Below are 19,475 nucleotides of genomic sequence, written 5' to 3'. Positions count from 1 at the left end.
GAAAGAAAAAAAAAAACTTGCTGGGTTTGTTCCAGATCAATACGTCAGGAATGTGTCTGCATAATCTCAGTTGCCTGATCAAGCTTTAACTTCAAACCAAATAAGGACACAAGTTGCCAAACTTAGCAGAGCTGTTTAGCCTTGGATCTGAGGAGAGGGGTCGGCCCCTGATGAGAGGAGAACGCTTCTGATGCAGAGCCTCTGGAAAACAGAGGGCGTTTCAGCAGAGTCAACCCTCACCTTTTACCATATGTAGTGTTATTTCATTTTGCCCGTATTGTTTTTGACTGTCAGTTTATAAGATCCGTGACAGGATGGCATTTGTTTTCTGTTTCTTAACCAGCTCGTTCCGCACCGCTGGTGCTGTGTAATAGTTTTTCTGAACCGGAGGATAAATGACAGTTGGCGTTTTCGCACGGGGGTGTGATGGCAGTCCCCTGCCGGGTCCTGCTCTGGGGATCCTGAGGTGGGAGAAGAAGCCGGATGCCGCGTTTGTAATAGTTCAAGAACATTTCAAAGAAACCTACGAGTTTCTATTCCAGTCGGGGTCCTGGAGCCTTCTGCAAGCCCGGTGCTGGTGTAAAATTGTAAAACATCTCAAACCTTGTACGGGAACATTTTTAACCATTTCATGCGAAAACCCACCTCCGGGTGCCTCAGATCAGAACGTTCGTCTTCAGACATCGCTGTTGAGGCTTCACAGGAGTGAGTGAAGGGGGGGCCTGTGGTGCTCCTGCAGTCTTTTTCCTCTGTGGCTAAGGGCCGTCGAGTCGGGTGCGCAGGTGTGCTCGCCGCGCCTGGCGCTCACGCGGTGGGGCCGGGGGGCCGGGGGCTGGCAGAGAGCAGGCCAGGGCTGCAGCAGGTCCCCCGCTCTGCCCCATGAGCTCACTCGCAGGCAGAGCCCCGCCTTCTGCCAGGGAGGGTCTCGGAAAGGGCCCAGGGCTTAAGAGCTGCTGCTCAGCTCCGGGGAGGAGGCTGTTGCCGGAGGAGCGAGGGCTGCACTGATCGACCGCTCTGCCGCCGGCCGGGAGGCGCGCACGGGACCCACGCTGAAAATGCCACAGAACGTGGTTCTTGAGGGTCCAGCCCCGTGGGGATTCAGACTGACGGGCGGAAAGGACTTCAATCAGCCTTTAACTATTTCAAGGGTGAGTCCCTTTAAATCCGTGAATCACAGGGTTCTTGATTCAGGGCTCTTTAGACAGTCAAGACGAATGTGTTGCATACAGCATGTGTCTTTTTCTGTTTTCTGATCTTGCTGGTCCCTTTTGTAAGTAGAGAAAATTGACTAATAACACGATAAGCCGTCACCCAGGATCTTCAATTACGGAAAAGGTTCCAGAACTGATTAACGACTTAACATGCATGAATACAGGAGAGGCTGCCAGAGAAGAGCAATATCCACAGTTCCAGGTTCTGCCGATATGCATGCAGCACGTACTCTAAACAAGTTTGAAAAAGTGTCCTAGTCTGATGCAAAAATGTCTCAACCAGCAGAAAGACAACGACGCAACAGCAGAAACTGATAAAATATTGTCGTGCATTCCCATTTCACCCTTTATATTCTACAGCTCTGAGCTCCCTTTTGAGATTTTGTGCAATGCCTTGGCAGTAGCAAGAGTTGCAATTTCTCTTATTTCTTGAATATAATATCTGCAAACTGGGGTCACCGTGCAGCACCGTGCAGCTTTGTGAATTGGTGATGTGGCTGTCTACTGTCATCCTTAGCAAACTGAGATTTTAAGCTACATTTTGGCTAAATTATTTGATTAACTTCAAATATTGTTTTAATTGATTTCTGAGGACAAAGAAAACTGAATACAGATTGAAATCAATTACATACTGGAAGGATCAGCTCCAGTAAATAAACTGTAAGATAATGGAGGATAAGTACAGGGATGTAGTACATTCAGTAAACTGACAAAAATGTATAATCAAAATAAGACCAATAAATGCCATCTTCTTTTGGAAGGTCTTACTCAGATCTCTTGGGCTGCCTTAGATAACAAACTGGTCTAGGTATTTATATATTAAGTTTTTACTGAACAGCAGTTAATAAACAAGAATGTTTTGAAACAAAAGTGTGCGCCTTGATTAAATGTAAATGTGTATATTGCCACTGATATGATATACTCTGATAAGAAATACACTGCCCTTCCCGTAATATCAGAGATTGGTGTGTTCTGTAGGAAATAAAACTTCATTCCAGAATATGGTACATCTCAAGATTCCCACGGTCTGTTAAGCAGTAGCAAACCAGACCTTTACATCAGCGTGCTGTGCTATGTTCATGTAAGGTACTTCCAAAGAAACTCAGATGATGGTGTCAATTCTTCTGATGTACCTCTGAAGGAAACAGCAGACCTGCCTAACGTATCTATCCAGGCAGCACTAGGGTTAAGAGGCAATGTCTAATGGATAAAGACACCTTTGCAGAGTCCAATTCAGGCAGAAAGATGCTCCTGAGTTACCGTATAGATTTCATGCAGATCTCCATTAACTGTCGCTGTATCTCCACAGGCACCTGAATCTTTATTGGAATCAATGCATTTTACCTGTTGCGTTTCTGGTCGCTACGCGAGCCCCTGTCTGGGTAGAAAGGTGTATATGAGTATATCGAATCCTCACTCAAACATACAGCAGAGTGCAAGAAAATGTGTAGATCGGGAATGGATAAAAATCCTAGCGTTAGATAGTAAGAAAATGAAAACTAATGAAAGTTTGGCTAGGTGTGTTTTTTTAATGCTACTGTAGCAGAGCACAGCCCGACTGTATCTTTTCTTAGTATATATTGAGACACTCGGTGAAACTGGTCTTCAGAATCATGCTTGAAATATCGGCTTTACGACAGGTCAGCCAGGAGCACTAACGAAAATAGAAAAGCCACATCGCACGATGAACGGCTTTTTATACCGCCCTCCTCCCTTCAAAATCACACCAGCCCAAAAGTTTACAAAGTGGAAAAAGCCGTCAACAATGCACGTCTGTGGGGCGCGATAAATGCATTTATGGGTTGTGAATCATTTTCGTTACCTCTGCCATTTTACAGTTACCTGCATTCATAAGATTTTCATAAACAGGAAAGACGGCGTCTTTCTATAAAAGGCACTTAAAACACTTAAAAGGTAGATTAAAAGTCGCACTGACTGCAGAAGGGCCTGTATTAATAGAGCACACGCGATGAATCTACTTTTCTTATGCTCAGCGATTTGGGTGACCGTGCAATCCAACAATTAATACGCGAGGGCTAATCCTGTTCTCGAACTGGCTATATATAGGCATTTTGTTAAGACCCTTGCCGAAAAAGCCCCATGCTCTCACAGGAGCGTAATGCGTGATGTTTGCGCCGGCGGGTGAAATGAAACACTGCAGGAGTCGCCGCACCTGTTTTCAGAGCAGATGTCGGTCCCCCTGGCCGCTCTCGTTAGGCAGCCCAAAGGCCGTCAGGCAACACTAAACAAGCTGCTGGACTCCGTGTTGAGCCAAAGACTAATCAGGCTGTCCCCTGTAGTAATGAGGTCGCAAAATAGCGAGCCGTGCCTTCCTGCAAGGCCAGCGACAGAAATGGGTTCTGAGGGGAATTAAGGAAGACAGACCAGCTTGTGTCTAACAACTTTATCCAACTTTTCATTCATTTTGGGGGAACATCCACCTTCGGCAGAGAATTTCCCCTTAAAAAAACGAATCAGAAAATAATACACTTAGTGAGTCTTCCATATTTTTTCCACGCTCGATTGAATTCATCGGTCCGCGCAGTGAGTTTTGTTTGGTTACTTTTTCTTCCCATCTCGTCCTTATTTGGTAGGCTCGTCCAAAGGACTGTAAACCCCTCACTTTTTTTATAGGAATCGAGACGAGGCTTCCCATTAACAACACGACTCTGCTTTCCTTCAAAATGACTTTTATTGGCTGAAAAGCCCCAGGATAAGAATCAAACTGCGGGCCGGCGGTCCGAGTTTGTGGCGAGCTGCGCTTCAGTTTTGCGAGCTGCTGGAGCTGAGGTCGAGTACGACAGGACTAGTGAGAAGGGTTTGTTTTGGGTTTCAAATAGAACCGCATAAGACACGCACTTTCCTGACATGCATTAGCTCTCGTTTTTTACTGCGTGACTTTTATTTTTACGCCGTCTCCCGAGCCACAGCACACGATCATTCTACGTGCAAACAAGAGACAAACAAAAGTACGCCACATACAGTACTGCACAGGAAGCTCCCACTTTCATTTACTACTGGATAAGATTTATTTTTCAGTTAAAAAGCAGGAGGGCAGTACAGATGTTCAAAGCACTTTCCTCCCAGTGTTCCCGTTTAACGCACTGCTCGTTAAGAAGCTCTTACCTGCCACAGCGTCTGGACGAGCGCCCAGTCCAGTATCGGCGAACTTACTGGAAGATCCCGGTTCGGTTTCAGACCGGGAGCTGCTGTCTAATGACGGATCAGGAAGCAAAGCCCCAGCTGTACGTGATACCGCACAAAGGAAAAACCAACAGGCTTTGGCAACCAGCTCCTAAATCGTTATTAGCTTTTTGACAAGTGGCAACGGGCTCTGAACGTACACGGTGTTTCATTTTTCTGACTCAGAAATGCCCTCCGTCACAATTCACAGTACCGAAACAACGGTCGCCGGCCTGTTCCAAGCCACTGTATCATCACTTGATACAGACATCAAAACTTTGAAAAATTGACTTCCAGGAGGGGGGTCACAGCTATATAATGAAATAATTCGCTGATAGTTACTATAATATATATATGCAATACACTATAGATGCCATAACTCACCAGTTCAGTTGGATCAAATCACTCTCTTTGCAAACTGTCGTTGGACAGAGATACAGAGGCTTGTTCAGCACATTTGAGCAGATTCTCAGACGGTTCAAGGTCATGTTATATAATTAGATAATTAGATCATTCGTCGATTATTTTTTTGGACTGAGGGTGTCGCCAACAGAAAAATCGGGGAGGGGGGGGCAATTTCCGGGAGATTATGGATCATCTGTGGGAGTCGGGGAGGACACGCTGATTTCCGGGAGACTTGGGATGTCAGTTGATAGACGTTGGGCACAAATGCTGACCCAGGGGGGAATTGTGACCACAATGACAGAATGACACAAGAGGGACCTCCATATCAGCTCAGCGTGACGACTGTTTGTATCCGTGGCGCCTCGTACTGTATGTTACTGCACAGGTAGGACTTACAGCGGCTTCAGGTGGCGCAGTCTGCACAGTCACTGTCTGTTGAAACATGCTCCCCGGTTCAACTGCGCCCACAGAGATCTATCCATCCCTCCATCCATTCTCCATGAAGAGGCTGCTTATTCCTGGCCAGGTCCATGACGATCCTGAGCCTGCCCCAGAAGCACAGGAGACGAGAAGGACCGGCACCCAGAACGGCACCCCAGGGCTCTGTTTGGAGCACACGCACACTCGTTCATCCTGGGCGTGCCATGAAACCCCGGCAGCCTGTGGTCAGGGAGAGGAGAGACCACCAGGAGTGGAGCACCCTGGGGGCGAGCACGTGCCAGCTCCACTCAGGCAGTGCGCCAGTCTGGAGTTGAACCCGGGACCCAGGAGCCGTTTGGCAGCTGGGCTAACGCCTCATCACCGTGCTGGTGACGCTGCTGGACGCAGAGTCCTCCTTTTTATCAGAACAAAATCCGCCTGGATTTTATTTGTATTGACGGTTCACTAGGGTTAGGGTTTGGTTTAAATCCAACATTCGGCTTGACTTGAATATGTCATGTGCATCATCTTGCTCATCAGCAGGGCCATACTTATGAGGGCCATTATACTGTAACTCTCTGTTACCTAATTATTCTGGCGTTTGCAAACGTTTACGTCTCACTTGTTTTCCAAGCTCATTGGCTCCAGTACAAAGAACAGAAGAGCCCACCTGAAGTCCCTACAGTATGAGTTGACCTCAAACATTAATGGGTTCTTTGTGCTTTTACAAAAACCTGCAGTGAATTAAGCGTGAGTTGTGTTCTGTACAACATTGGGGAAAATTGTTCTGAAAACCTGTACTGCCCCCCTGCTGTCTAATTAAAAAATAAATCTTATCCAGCAAATTAAAGTGGGACCTTCCTGTTCAGCCTGTGCCGTAGACTGCTTGTCTCTGTTTGGACTTAGAATTGTACATTTTTTTGTTGTTTAAAATTCGCAATCTGAAGATTTAGCATATTCTCAGACGTTTATAAAACCATCTCTAACATGCAGTGACATGTTTACTAAACACTGTTTTTCTGTCTCATTACAGATTTCTCTGTTGACCAAAAACAACAATTAACAAAATAGTTTAAGCATCAGTTCACCATCTGTTTGTGGCCTTAAATTTTTATTTTTTAATCTTAGAAAATACACAATCGTTTAGAACTGTTCACTAACAATTACATTTTCGGTTTTTTTACATGCTCTGTCAGTTGTGTGCTTTCTGCCGTAGAGACTCCCTGCAATGGGTTTTATACAGTCTGGTTGCCTCATCTCTCAGCAGCGCCACCTGCAGGGGTTCCTTTGATAGGCAGGGAGGGCTGAGCCGGGCTGTCTGCAGACTCGGGTGTGTTGCGATGTACCGCACAGTGAACTTGCAAAGGGATGCGATGTGATGCAGGGCTCTTTCTGACAGCTTGTTACTCCACCTCTGAAAAACCCAGCTGGTTTGTCAGTTCATGGGGCTTCATTCAGATTCTCAGTACCGTAAGGAGCAATAATCTTGACACCGCATGCAATAAAGAATAAAGAAAAAGTTTTATTTATTATAAGGCAGTAATTCAATCCTTGCATTTGTGTAGGACTTTTGCTTCCCAAATGCTCCCAAAGTACTTTAAATATAAGAGGGAATCTCCCCCCACCACTGAGGTGCAACAAATGCCTGGAAGAGATCCTGAGGTCGATCTGCTGTCCCTCCACACGCAGCAGATCAGATGCAGGAGTGTGGGGTTGCTCCACTAGTTGAATTAAGGGTGAACATTAATTGGGAGACACTGTGCTTGCTCAAAGAGGAATTTCATCAGGGCACTGTTTAAACCCCTAGTATTCCGAAAAAGCGTCACATGGTCTTTGAAAACCAAGTAGTCAGGAACTTGGATTCCTGTCTCAACTGGAAGATGACACATCCTACAGCAGTGTCCCTGCTCATCATACTGGGATAATATGCGGTTTGGAAAGTTCTGCTCCAGGGGTAAGATCGCCCCCTACTGGTCCACCAGCACCACTACCGGCAGCGACCTGGTTTTCCCTGGTGGTCTCCTATCCCAGTTCATCCAGGCCCAGCCTCCCTGAGCCTCTAAAGTCTGCTGAGATCTGGCCAGAATGTAATGCAAGACGGTAGGATGAACTATTGTACAGTAAATGATTACTCGGGAGGTTTGGGAATATGCAGTTGCATTCGGTTCAAGTGAAAACCAACAACAACATATTCCTGGATAATTTGGATACAAGAAAAACAAACTGTCATGTCTAACTTTCAGACACTGAGCTGAAGAAATACAATATACCTCTTGGGCAAACCGGGACAAAACTACAAAATAACATCATGTTGTGGTTCAGGCTATGACGGGCTATGTTAAAGTGTGGGATTTGTCCAGAAAAGCAAGAAAATGTCATATTTGTGAGCCTGTCACAAATCTGAAATAAGTTAATGGAACTGCAGTATGCAGGCTGCAGTAATACTACATTATATTAGCAGATGCAGGGTATTTTGCTGCACAAAAGTGTGTGGTAATGTATTTTATTATTATAAATTTGTTTTAATTATTTCTGATTTGAACTATTCCTTTTACTGTCCTTTTTGTTATTCGTGGTTACCTATACAGTGAAAGTGGTCTTTCACCTTTTTGTTGATATCATCAATCACCCTAGTTTACAATGATTTTCCTGATCAAACTAGTTAGGTGATCAGCTGCTTATATGAAAAACAGACTGAAGAAGAGGCATACGACCCAACTCAAAATAAAAGGCTGTCGAATCGCACACAGCTGTTTTGATCTCACGATACATAATTCTGCTTTAAACCTTAAAATAAAAAGTCTCGGTGACTCAGAAGACCTAAAAGGGAATCGCTGTCATGAACAGGAGGCCCAGACTTCTCCAAAAGATAAACTGATGAAGACGAGCAGCTGTGCAGAGAAAGAGAGGAATGCCTGGGGAGCTGTTGAAGGCAGTGTGAGACGAAGGACGAGGATGATGATGTCAGGCTCAAACTGTGGCTTTTGCAGCGTGAGGAGCTCTGTCTGAAGGCAGGATAAATGCCTCTGCGATTAGATCAACGGCCGGTCAATGAGAAACTCCCTCCCTCGTCTTGTAGTATGACACCGCACTCAGATGAATACATCCTCACTGATCTATTAATAGTTCATTTTCAACACAGAGCTACAACAACCCCTGAACAGCTATCGCTCTGACCTTCTTTCCATTAATTCCGTGTCTCTTTCTAATAATTGGCACAGTAGAAATTCTAAGACGAATTTAATTTCTTTTTGAGTCACTACTGAATTGACTGAGCTGATTCCTGGCCTACAGTCATTGCGGAGTTTGTGTTCCCTATAAGATCTTGTCCTGCCAGACCAGGAATAAGAGGAACCTGCGTAACATGTCCAGATGACCAGAAACAAGATTAGAGAAAGTGATTCTGACCAAGGTCGGTGAGATCGTAAGCATTCAAAGACCGTGTGTTCATGATTTGTCAAGAGATGGATTTCCACATTTAGAAGTCTTATAGGGTTGTTAAAGGGGGAAAGTCGACGGAATAATAATTTCTTCCTCCTGCACATCTCTGCTTTTCTGTAGATTACTCCAGGAAGCAAGGCTTCGCTAGCTAACCTCTGTCCAGGAGACATCATTCTGGCCATTGAAGGGGTTGCAGCTGAAGGTATGACTCACTGTGAGGCCCAGAATAGAATCAAGGACTCCATCAACCAGCTGAATCTGAAGATTGAGAGGTAAATATGCCTATCTGGGCTCCTGCCACTAAGGCATTTCCGATAACAAGCAGGACGGATGAGCACAGATGGGTGATACTGTTGTATCCACATTGCCTCGGAATGAATCCTCCGGGGCTGCAGTCTGAGGAGACGTGAGGCAGCAACAGCCAGTCTGTCTGTGCTGGGGTCGGTCTTACACACCCTGATCACACTATCTACCACTGCAAAAAGCACATTTATGTTGACAAAGTGCAAGCACACTTGTGCACCTGGCTGGAGGAGCGCATACAAACTCCTACTGTAGGTCTAGTCAGTGATGAGGGCAGAGCAGTGGGGCATGTCCATGTGGCGTTTTCTCCAGAGACGGGCAGTCAGCTTTGAGAGCTTACTCAGTGTTTACCTGGTTGTCAAGGCCGAGCTCATCCGGCCTTTCTCAGGCTCCGCCGAGTGAACTTGGCTGAGGGTTTGCAATTGCATTCCTGTGTCTTGATTCCTCCCCTCATGAAATCAGAAGGGGAAAATAAATGTTCCTGTTGAGGTGGGGCTCTTTAGGGCAGTTTAAGGTTGCGGCTCAGGAACGTCCTTGGTCTTTTTTTATGTCTCTTTGCCAGCTTCCCTTAATTAATAGGCCCATGACCCTGTCCCACAACAACCTCATTCACATCTTGGGGCATTTCGCTGGGAATCAGGCTCACTGTTCTTTGTTGCAGACCGGAAACCGAACTCTGGTCTCCACAAGTCACAGAAGATGGCAAAGCGCACCGTTTTAAAGTTAATTTGGAATCTGAACAGAAGGTAAGTAGCACTACAGTACACATTGGAGCTGTATGATTTTTTTTATTATTATCATCTGCTCCTCTGGGCAGGGATATATTATTTTTCATGGAAAAAACGGTGACATCAACTTTCACCTTTGTATTGGCATTTGAATTGTGTTCAACAGAAACACCACAACGTTTTTTCCACCTGCTCTTCTAAGGCTCTTGCATTTCATAAAAACGAGACTACTGTTAATACCTTACTTGGAATATCTCTAATGTACTAAATATTGATCTCTGAGAAATGTAGAGAGGAGTTTAAGGTTCTCCTGTTCCTAGTGTAGCACTAGGAATGGTCCAGGTTATCTTAGCTCCAGGGTGTCTTGAGGACTTATTCTGTGAGTATAATGCAGCTCTAATCTGAGGTCCGCTGATTCATTCAAGACTAATGAATAAAATGTATATGCTGCACCTTGTCTGTGTTCAATCTAGTGTCCTGACTGTGGTAGTTTTTTTTTTTTCATTTTCCAAATTGTGTCATTTGTTCAGCCAGAATCTAACACAAGAATTGTGGGAAAGACCCAGAATTTAAAATTACAATCAAATCCTTTTTAAGAAAGATTCTTGCAGAGATTACTGAGTGCACACAGCTGACTTGAATGTCCGATGAACCTTAACCAGTTATGCAAGATTGTATTGTGAAGTTGACCATTTACAGTACATAAGGTTCTTATGTCAGCTGCAGATCTGTCAGTGTATGCCAGTGATTACTGGCAATTGATCATTTACTAAAACTAAGAAAGCTACTCTGATTTTTCCAGGAATTTAGACCAGACTCCTGCAACTGTGACCCTGCAGTAATTCTGTTTCTTTTTCCCAACTGGAATTGAATTGTTTGTTTCAAAACATTCATTGCTTCACAATAACTGAGTAAAATAACACTTACACTGAGTCTTTGTTTAAGAAAAGCACTACACATCTCAGAATACATTCTTAGGTAACTGGTTGGAACTAAAACCTGGGCAATTTACAGAGGCCCCAGGGTCACATTGTCAAAGAGCCACATACAGTTCTCAAGTGCTGGGCAGTGTGAACTTATGGTTGCGTCTAACAGTGTGACATGGTCTGTGTTTCGCCCTGGTGTGTGCAATAACTTGACAAGACCAGTGCTTGACAAGAAGACTCAACATGGTACCAAGCAGCTTTCCCGTCCAGTTCGTTCAGGGACCTCTTACCTTTTATATATCTTTTCTGTTCAGTATCACTCTTAAATGGGTTCATTTTCAATAACCTCAGTGCATCAGGTATTGATCTGTAAAATCCAGCTTGTTGTTGTGCTTAGGCTTTTGAACCCGTGGTAATGTAAAATGAGCACTGTGTGATTTTGCCATATGTTTTCTACAGCGTCAAGACTGAAAATCTAATTTAATTAAAATCATTTTATCCATTCCAGTTCGTTTATTTACTAAGGAACACTATATTTGTTTGCTTGGACATGTTAACTTACATCAAGCACCGCTGCAATGACAAGTCGCTCAATTAAATGCTGAAAATATTCAAAAATGCTGATAAAAGGCTTGGAAATCACAGCCCTTTCTGCTAATATCACCTATAACCCAGCCATGTTTCTAGAACTCTGCCAGAAGCTTTGACTTACATCGTTTTTCATTCCATAGAATTCCTCTTGAAAGAAAGAGAGATTCTATAGACCTTCTATTAATCTTCTTCCATGGATAAAATAAGTCTGAATTTATCATTGTCACTACCAATTGTGGGTTAAATGCACACGGAGTGACAAAAAACCTGTGGAAGGATATTTCCCCTTTACTAATTGACTAGTTATTTACTTAGTTCAAGCAGGGAGCTGCGTCAGCTTGCAGTAGGCAGCAATGGAACAAGTCAAGGTTTATTCCATGCTGAAAAGAGAAGAAAAGAAACGTAACGTTTCAGCTGTGGAGCCTTCTTCGGGTCCGCCTGAAGGTTCCACAGCTGAAACGTTGTGTTTCTTTTCTTCTGTTTTCAGATGGAATAAACCTTTACTGGTTCCTTTGTAGTTATTTACTTATTCCTGGACAGACTGATTTCACTGGACCAGTTTAACAGCTCGCAGCTCTTCAGACGTGTCCAGTCTCCAGACCTAGAAAAGGGCTCCAATCCCCACATTCGCCCCCGGAACTTGCATTTTAGATTGATAAGGGAACTTTTTAGCGCACCGTTCTAGTTCCCAGTGTACATAAAATACATAACTCTATATTTTTAAATGTACGCAGTTTTCACTGCTTTATAGTCTGCTTCAATACAGATGATACAGATTTTTGAAGGACAGATAAGCACCACAGCCTGCTCAGAGCCGGTTTAGGTTTCCTCCCACCCTTCCCACCACACAGTAGAAACATGTGCTCCGTGTGCGGCTCGGCCAGCCTGCAGTGCATGTGTAGGGTCTTGACCACAGCATGGGGCTCTGTGTGTTTCTGTCCGCCTCCACGTGCAGGAGTATACACCCATTGGCACAGCTCACAACAGGAGGGCCCAGCCATTTGTCGCTGCCGCCAACGTTGACGAGAGGAGGCAAGTGGTGAGCTCGGCCTACAACTCTCCGATAGGCCTGTACTCTGCTGGCAATATCCAGGATGCCCTGCAGGGGCAGCTGCGCGGCCTTATCCACGACAAGCCTGAGGAGGGGTGAGTCCTGTGTGTTTCCTTCGGTCTGGCTGGCATGCTTCCCATTGAGCCCTGAAGCCCAGCTCTTGAGCCTGTCATCCACTCTACTTCAGGCCTCCTTAACTGTGGAATGCAGGCCGCGACAACTGTGGCCGTTAACCATCCTACTCATCACCCTAATGCTCGACCTCCGCATGTAACACAAACCTCACCTTTTTTATGTCTTGCAGGATCTTGGCTACTTCGAGCACAAGTTTAATGTCAGACCAAAGCCATTCAAACCACCAGGCCAAAGCAGGTTACATGCATTAGACGTCCCCTGCCAGCACGCAGTCTGTATTGTATGGCTGTCAAACGATAGATTGAAGATTGATTGATTGATAAAAATATAGAATGAACAATTCGCTGCTGAGCAGAAATCCAATTTAGGCACTTCTGACAATGAAAAAAAACATGAATTCCCTGGGCCCAGTAAAATCCTGAGGATGGATAACTCCAACCCTCCTCATTTTCATTTAATAAACACCTCTGATGATTACTAGGACTTGAACTATTGATATAGAAAAGAGGACAACGTCTTTCTTTCAGGCTTTAATCAGCTGCTAACTGAAGTACTTGTTACACTTGTAGGATTCTGTAGGACTCTGGGCCTGCAGGGCTGGTTTAGATCAGTGATTCCCAATCCTGGTCCTGGTGACCCACACAAGCCCTGAGTTACACACGCAAACCCTTTATTGACTTAAGAATAATAAAATGAATTTGAAATGCTTGTTCCTAGCTCTTAAATGTGTCAGAGTGTCAGAGTTTAGCCATTGTATTTTGTCAAATTTGTGGCGAGAAACAAAATGCAAATATTCCATTGAAGCAATGTCTTGGATCAATTAACGTTTTAATTATCTAACGAAGGAGGCTGGAATGAAAACCATCAGGTGTGTGGGCCACTAGAACCAGGCTTGGGGATCTCTGGTGTGGACCAAATCGAATCAATCAAGTTCGATAGCTTAATTTGTGAGATTAAGAAAGAAGTGCCCTGTTCTTCATAAATATCCTAAGCTCATGCACTGCCACAGCATGATGGCTAGCTGTAACAAAACACCAGGCTGTAAAGCATTGCTGCGGTCTATAGGCCCCTGAGGTGATTTTCAATTTCTTCTTTTTCATATTCCCTGCTTCTATGATCGATAGTTATGGCCATTTAGCAACAAAGTAAATAGGTCAGCTCTTAGTCTGCAAAGCCTGGGTTCAATCAGAAGAGATATTCCCCTCATTGTTACCGTACAATATATAATAATCAAGAAAGAGCTTGCGGGTCAATTCAAATTGAAATAATGCTGTTATTGTTATGATTATGATGCAATTAGCGAAGCTTGCTCGCAGAGTTGTTTTTCATGTGCATGACGCATGCCCGCCTTCACCACAGTGCCCCGAAGGCTCAGAAAATGTTGCCGCATGCTTCATGAAGCTTCTCTGCACAGCTTAAAAGAAAGTATTTTAACTCTTCATCTCTGACCTCTAACTTTCCATTGTTCACGTCGTTTCGCTGTCCCTGGTCCCCGCTCCCGTCTTCTCCTTGGCTGGTGTCGCTGTCGTGTCCTGGTCATTCAATGTCACCTCCCTTCGTGGCCCCACGGCGCCCCTCAGTGGTTTCAGCAAGCCTGTGGCCTTGGCTCAGCGGCCCCCCCTGGTGACTGGTAGCACCTCCTGCAGTGCCTCACAAGCAGCACCCCCTCCTGTGAACTGCAGGGCTGGCCCGACAGGGGCTAGGGTCCTCAGCTCTCAGTATAACTCTCCGCTGCCGCTGTACTCAGATGCCACTATTCTGAGCACGCTGCAGGGAAAGACGGCGACGTTAGGCGAGCAGGCCCATCTCAGGTAATCAGAGCTCTGAGAGTGCCAGGACTGTGGGCCTGCACAGTCAGTGCACGCTTGTGCAGTGTTTTTAGTCCCTTTCTCCTCTGTTGTATCTTCCTCCAAACAAAGAAACGGTTCAATTGGCTCCGGCGTCACTGGCATAAGCCTGTGGTAGTTGGTAAACGCTCTCCAGCGTCGGACGTGGCACCTTTTTGTACGTCAAATTCTCACTCAGATGAAAACGCAGAAGAAGTGCCAGTCTTGGGGTGGCACCATCCATGGGGAATATACAACACCGGATTTAAAAAAAAACAAGAATACATTTTTATTGAAGATTACCCTTAAGTAGAGACACTACTTAGGCCTCAGCTTTCGTCTGGGGCATCTGTGCCTGACTCCGGGCAGCAGCAGAAAACGGGTTCTGGAAAGATGCGCAGCACCGCGGTGGCCTGGCGTCCCGCGCAGGGCGTTGCACCCGGTGCTCACCCGGGATAGCCCCCTGCTCCCCCACGGCCCTGTGTCGGGTAACGCGGTCAGAAATGGGAGACCTGCAGGGGTCGTCTTCCTGGCGGTCGCACGAGTGGCCCGCTCACGCCCGCGCGCTGTCCCCCGCAGCGCGCCTGCCACGTCCTCCATAGAAGACTCCCACGTGTACCGGATGCTCCAGCAGGACCAGGAGGAGCCTCATGAGCCGCGCCAGTCCGGCTCCTTCAGAGCCCTGCAGGACTACGTGCAGGACGGTGAGGACTTTCACGCGCCCGCCGGGGCTGCTTCCGTTTCACGCCGCGGCTTCTGTCCGCCCGCGCAACGGAGAGCATCCTTGTGCTGTGAAAATACCAGGCGCATACCCGCAGACGGGCAGGCCCCTTTCAGACTGAGCCTGTTCAGGCTGCAGCGCACTGTGTCACCAGAATGACAGCAACACGTTAGATTAAGGGTCCCAGTTGTAATAGATAAATTCCTTATAGATATAGAATTACAGAGTATTAATAGAGTGTTAATAACTTAGTAATAAATGGTCCCTAGTAATGGTAAATGGTAATTACGACTATTGTCAGGCGTTTATAAAGGGATATTTACAACCCCTAAAGTAAAGTAATTTAGTTTAATCTGTTCCTATTGCTTTTATTGCTGTCATTTTTGGTACATCCCATTTTTTTCATTTTTTCCATTATTATTTCCTTTATTTGCCTTGTCCCTAAATGTCGGAACATCCAACACCAGATATGTAGTCATCATCGGCACGAGGAGTAGACCCTTGTTCTGAGCCGTTGTTTGGAAACAGAAACAGGTTTTTTTTCATTTTCTTTCGGCCTTTTGGTGATGTTTCTATTACATCGCTACAGATCCAGAAAGTTGAGAATGTAGTCACACTCGGTTTGCTCGCAGACATCCTGCTCCTCTTGAGCCCTGACTGAGAACTGCGCAGTGATTTCTGTCTCAAATCAAATCAAAGATTATCTATCCAATGCGCAACAATGCAGTGTGCAGCAGTAGTTGCTGGCGATGAAATGTCTTTTCTGCAAACTCACCAGAATCACAAAAATCACAAGAATCACAAAAATCACAAAATTAAGGTTACGAAAATAAGGTTACATCATAATGGATGTAATAATGTAATGGAAGTAGTGTTAGTTGGGCCAGCAGGGGGCGCTCACCCTGCGGACCATGTGGGTCCTAATGTCCAGTATAGTGACGGGGACACTATAGTGTAAACAGGTGCCGTCCTTCGGATGAGATGTAAAACCGAGGTCCTGACTCTCTGTGGTCATTAAAAATCCCAGGGTGTTTCTCGAAAAAGAGTAGGGGTGTAACCCCGGCGTCCTGGCCCAATTTCCCATTGGTCCTTACCAATCATGGCCTCCTAATAATCCCCCTCTCTGAACTGGCTTCATTACTCTGCTCTCCTCCCCACTGAGAGCTGGGGTGTGATGAGAGTACTGGCACATCATCCAGGTGGGGCTGCATCCTGGTGGAGGGGATCCCCATTACCTGTAAAGTTATTATTATTATTATTATTATTATTATTATTATTATTATTATTAGAAACGGAGCTGCTGTCTCCCCTGGCAGCGGTGTCCATCCTTTAACAGCCCCACCTGTTTGTGGACTCCTCCGCCAGGCACGCGGCCCAGCGGGATCCGGAGCGTGAAGGCCCCCGTGACAAAGCCCCCCAGCTCGAGCGGGACCCTCCAGAAGCTGCCCATCTGTGACAAGTGTGGCAACGGCATCGTGTGAGTGGCCACCCTGTCCGCGCGCCGCTCGGAGCCCCGCAGAGCCATCCCAGCGCCGGGCAGCGCCGGCCTCGCTTCCTTTCCGGGAAAGAAACCAGAGTAAAAAAAATAAAAATTGCGGCCCCCGAATAACACCTGCTGCTCGCATCAAAAAGTTCCTTTTTTTAAAATAAATATCTCAGATTTGGCATTGGTGGGTTGAAAGGGAGATTTGGGGTTAAATCTTTGGGGGAAACGTCAGGAGAGCAGGTCATAGGCAGTGAAAACGCAGTCTCTTTTGCGTTCGTCTACGAGCTTGTTGGGCTTTTGGCGATGCAGTCTCCCTCCAGGGGGAGATTCCCTCTCAAACTCGTTTTTACTTTCAGAGGAGCGGGCCAGTGGAAGTGGGGAGTTTCTCTTTTTTTCTCCGTCTGGGCCTTGACGCTCACCACGCGTCGTTTATGCTGTCTGCAAAAAAAACTCCAGCACAATGGGCAACGCGAGGCAAATGTTTTGGTTCGTCGGTGCCGTGACAGTAAAGATGTCTGGGGCGTGGCGTTATTTCCTCTGACAGGAACCACTGTCCTTTCCTCCTCACGCAGGGGGACGGTGGTGAAGGCCCGGGACAAGTTCCGCCACCCGGGCTGCTTCGTCTGTTCCGACTGCGACATGAATCTGAAGCAGAAGGGCTACTTCGTCGTGGAAGGTCAGCTGTACTGCGAAAATCACGCCCGGGCCCGGATGAAACCGCCAGAGGGATACGATGCTGTCACTGTTTACCCTACAGCTTAAAACAGACTCCGAACTGCAGACCTCGTCCAGTCTGACTGTTGCAGTATGTCTGTTCAACAGGTCATAATCCGCACACACATAAAAATCGAACTATTGATATAGCTGAGCTGTAAAAATCTCTCTTTTTAAAAATAAGTCTTGCTGCATGGTCGGTAGGTATCATAAGAAGGGATTCAGACCGATAGGTTTTTAATCCTTTTGAAATGCACGTAGGTTAATATTGAGTCAGGCTGGAAGATCGCAATCTTCATACCTTATTCAGTAGACTGACAAAAGTCAAAGGAAATCCACATTTGTTTCCCTTAAGTGTCAGAACTGAGAATGAATCTTACACGCAGTGGCCAGTCTGTCAGATACTGTATATAAGGTTACATTCAGCTACAACAGGAAAGGCTGTTTTGCAGTAAGCAATTTTATTAGCATATGTATTTGCATGTGCTTAGATTGAGTTATCCAAACCTAGCACTGAAATGCGACTTCTCTTCTCTATCATGAAACACTGCGTTTTGTTTTGTTTTTTCCAGTAACTGAAGTAGGTATGATTTGTTTTTCTTTGTTTATCCAGAATACAAATCACTTCTGCAAATGGCTTTAATGAGTAAAAGGTATATACAGTCTTTAGAAATAGTGTAATGCAAGAGTTTTGATGTTGGGAATGGCAGAAGCATGAAAAAACATACAGAATTCAAATGTTTAATGAAACGTGCTGGTTTTCCTTAGCTCTAGGTGCTCTGGATGCTGGGCAGGTACTTCAACACATGTAATTTCAGAGAAATTTAGTTTTGCTTCTTGCCCACATGTGAAAAAAAAATATAGCAAATAGGCAAATAATATGCTGGATTATTATGGCATCTACTTACATATTTTAAAGTTGCATTTTGCACATTTAGTCTCATGGAGAATGTATTTCATTTAAATGAATTTCAGCTGTTGCTTCCCTTCAACAAAGCGATTCAGACTCCATCGGTTTAATCCTCTGTTTTCAGCACAATAGCAATTAAAAAAGCAGTGATGAAAAGGTGATGGCTTGTCTTTCTCTGAAGAGCATTTATATCCAAAACATCTGATATACAAATAGCCGCGCAGACCACAGAGTTGTGCTGTCTGGTCATAAGGCAGGATCTGTGTCACATTAGAGAGTTCCTGTCTTGAAAACAGACGTGATTCTATTATGAGTCACAGCCACGTGAAGCAGTGTCAGGGCTAAATATTATCATGATTCTGAACATCAGTTTGTGAAAAAGCATCATATATAGTGCTTAGTATACTCCCTGTGTTCTATTTAAGATGCGCCCATCCAGGATGTATCCTGCCCAGTGATTTTGTTTGACAGTGAAAATGAATGGATGCTCCCATTTAAGAATGGACACCGAGCTGTCACACCAACACTGAGACAAAATGGGACACAGAGAGATGTAGCAGGAGCACATAAAGAGGTCAACATTAATTCCTGCTTGAAGGGCTGTTTACATGTCGAACTGGGAAAGACTTAAAACCAAATTTTATATATACATACGAATCAAAGCAAACATTTATCATTCGGCTGCAAGACTATTGAAAGTATAAACACTTGAGATTATGGTTTTCCTATAACTTTGTGTACAGTGAGAGTGGGAATGAGCTGAATTCTGCTTTACCTTGATGTTTAGTCCTGTGCTGATGCTGTGAAAGTCTTCCGCAACCAATAAGTTTAAGAACCTGGGAGTCACTGCAAACCAACCAGGTGCATAGTCACACGAATGCTCACACAACCTCAGTGTTTAATAGGCCATATCCTCTGTGTTCATATCAGGTCCATTCACGACCAACATCACAAAAAAGCCTTAAGAGCCATCATATGATATTCAGAGATATTCATATGCTGTTCTTGTAGTGGTCACTCAGAATTAGTGGAAATTTTAAATCCATAATTTGAACGTGTTATTATTATACAGTACCATTACACATCCTCCCTTCATAGGCAATATACTTTATGACATTATGACACCTCTGCGTTGTGGAGGTATGAAACTAGCTGCTACTGAAGACTCCCATCTCGGGTCAATGGGGGCACACTGGAACACACTATGACTGATGGGGCCCCAGAGATCTTGGATAGCCTCTAACTTTATTAACACATCAGCTCTCTGGTGCATTAGCTGTGGCCTACTGAAGGCACTCTCACCCAGACTGAGGCACCTTCCAGCCGAACGAAGCCAGAGAGCGCACTTACTCAGTGAATGACACTGATTACAAGAAGTGTCCTTTCAGCTGAGGCTTTGGCCTGGCCACTACACCCCCGCATTC

At 45.2% G+C, this 19,475-nt stretch overlaps 1 protein-coding gene across 5 annotated transcripts; it reads left to right on the top strand.

The window, feature by feature from the left end:
• Window positions 1–878: 878 nt before the first annotated feature.
• Window positions 879–18,212, top strand: LOC102683036 (PDZ and LIM domain protein 3). Of its 5 annotated transcripts, none has more exons than XM_015345913.2 (8): window positions 879–1,148; window positions 8,781–8,932; window positions 9,625–9,709; window positions 12,564–12,631; window positions 13,984–14,205; window positions 14,800–14,924; window positions 16,307–16,418; window positions 17,000–18,212. In XM_015345913.2, exons 1-8 carry the CDS (start codon window positions 1,056–1,058, stop codon window positions 17,187–17,189), a joined length of 1,047 nt encoding a protein of 348 aa, XP_015201399.1. In that variant the 5' UTR covers window positions 879–1,055; the 3' UTR covers window positions 17,190–18,212. The 5 variants fall into 5 exon arrangements, with proteins under 5 accessions (XP_015201399.1, XP_015201397.1, XP_015201395.1 ...); XM_015345911.2 differs by having other exon boundaries at window positions 880–1,148; window positions 13,975–14,205; XM_015345909.2 differs by lacking the exon at window positions 12,564–12,631 and adding an exon at window positions 12,164–12,354 and having other exon boundaries at window positions 880–1,148; window positions 13,975–14,205.
• Window positions 18,213–19,475: the final 1,263 nt, after the last annotated feature.

The sequence above is a fragment of the Lepisosteus oculatus genome, chromosome 1 (genome assembly GCF_040954835.1).
Source record: "Lepisosteus oculatus isolate fLepOcu1 chromosome 1, fLepOcu1.hap2, whole genome shotgun sequence".
NCBI lineage: Eukaryota > Metazoa > Chordata > Actinopteri > Semionotiformes > Lepisosteidae > Lepisosteus > Lepisosteus oculatus.
This window is presented reverse-complemented; position numbering and strand designations above follow the sequence as displayed.

What these genes read in the sequence shown, in the direction of transcription:
- LOC102683036 (XM_015345909.2), top strand. Translation starts at nt 1,056, where the DNA reads ATGCCACAGAACGTGGTTCTTGAGGGTCCAGCCCCGTGGGGATTCAGA. An exon ending in ATTTGGAATCTGAACAGAAG is followed by an intron (nt 9,710 to 12,163) that starts GTAAGTAGCACT and finishes CTCCACGTGCAG; the next exon opens with GAGTATACACCCATTGGCAC. An exon ending in GCAGGACTACGTGCAGGACG is followed by an intron (nt 14,925 to 16,306) that starts GTGAGGACTTTC and finishes CTCCTCCGCCAG; the next exon opens with GCACGCGGCCCAGCGGGATC.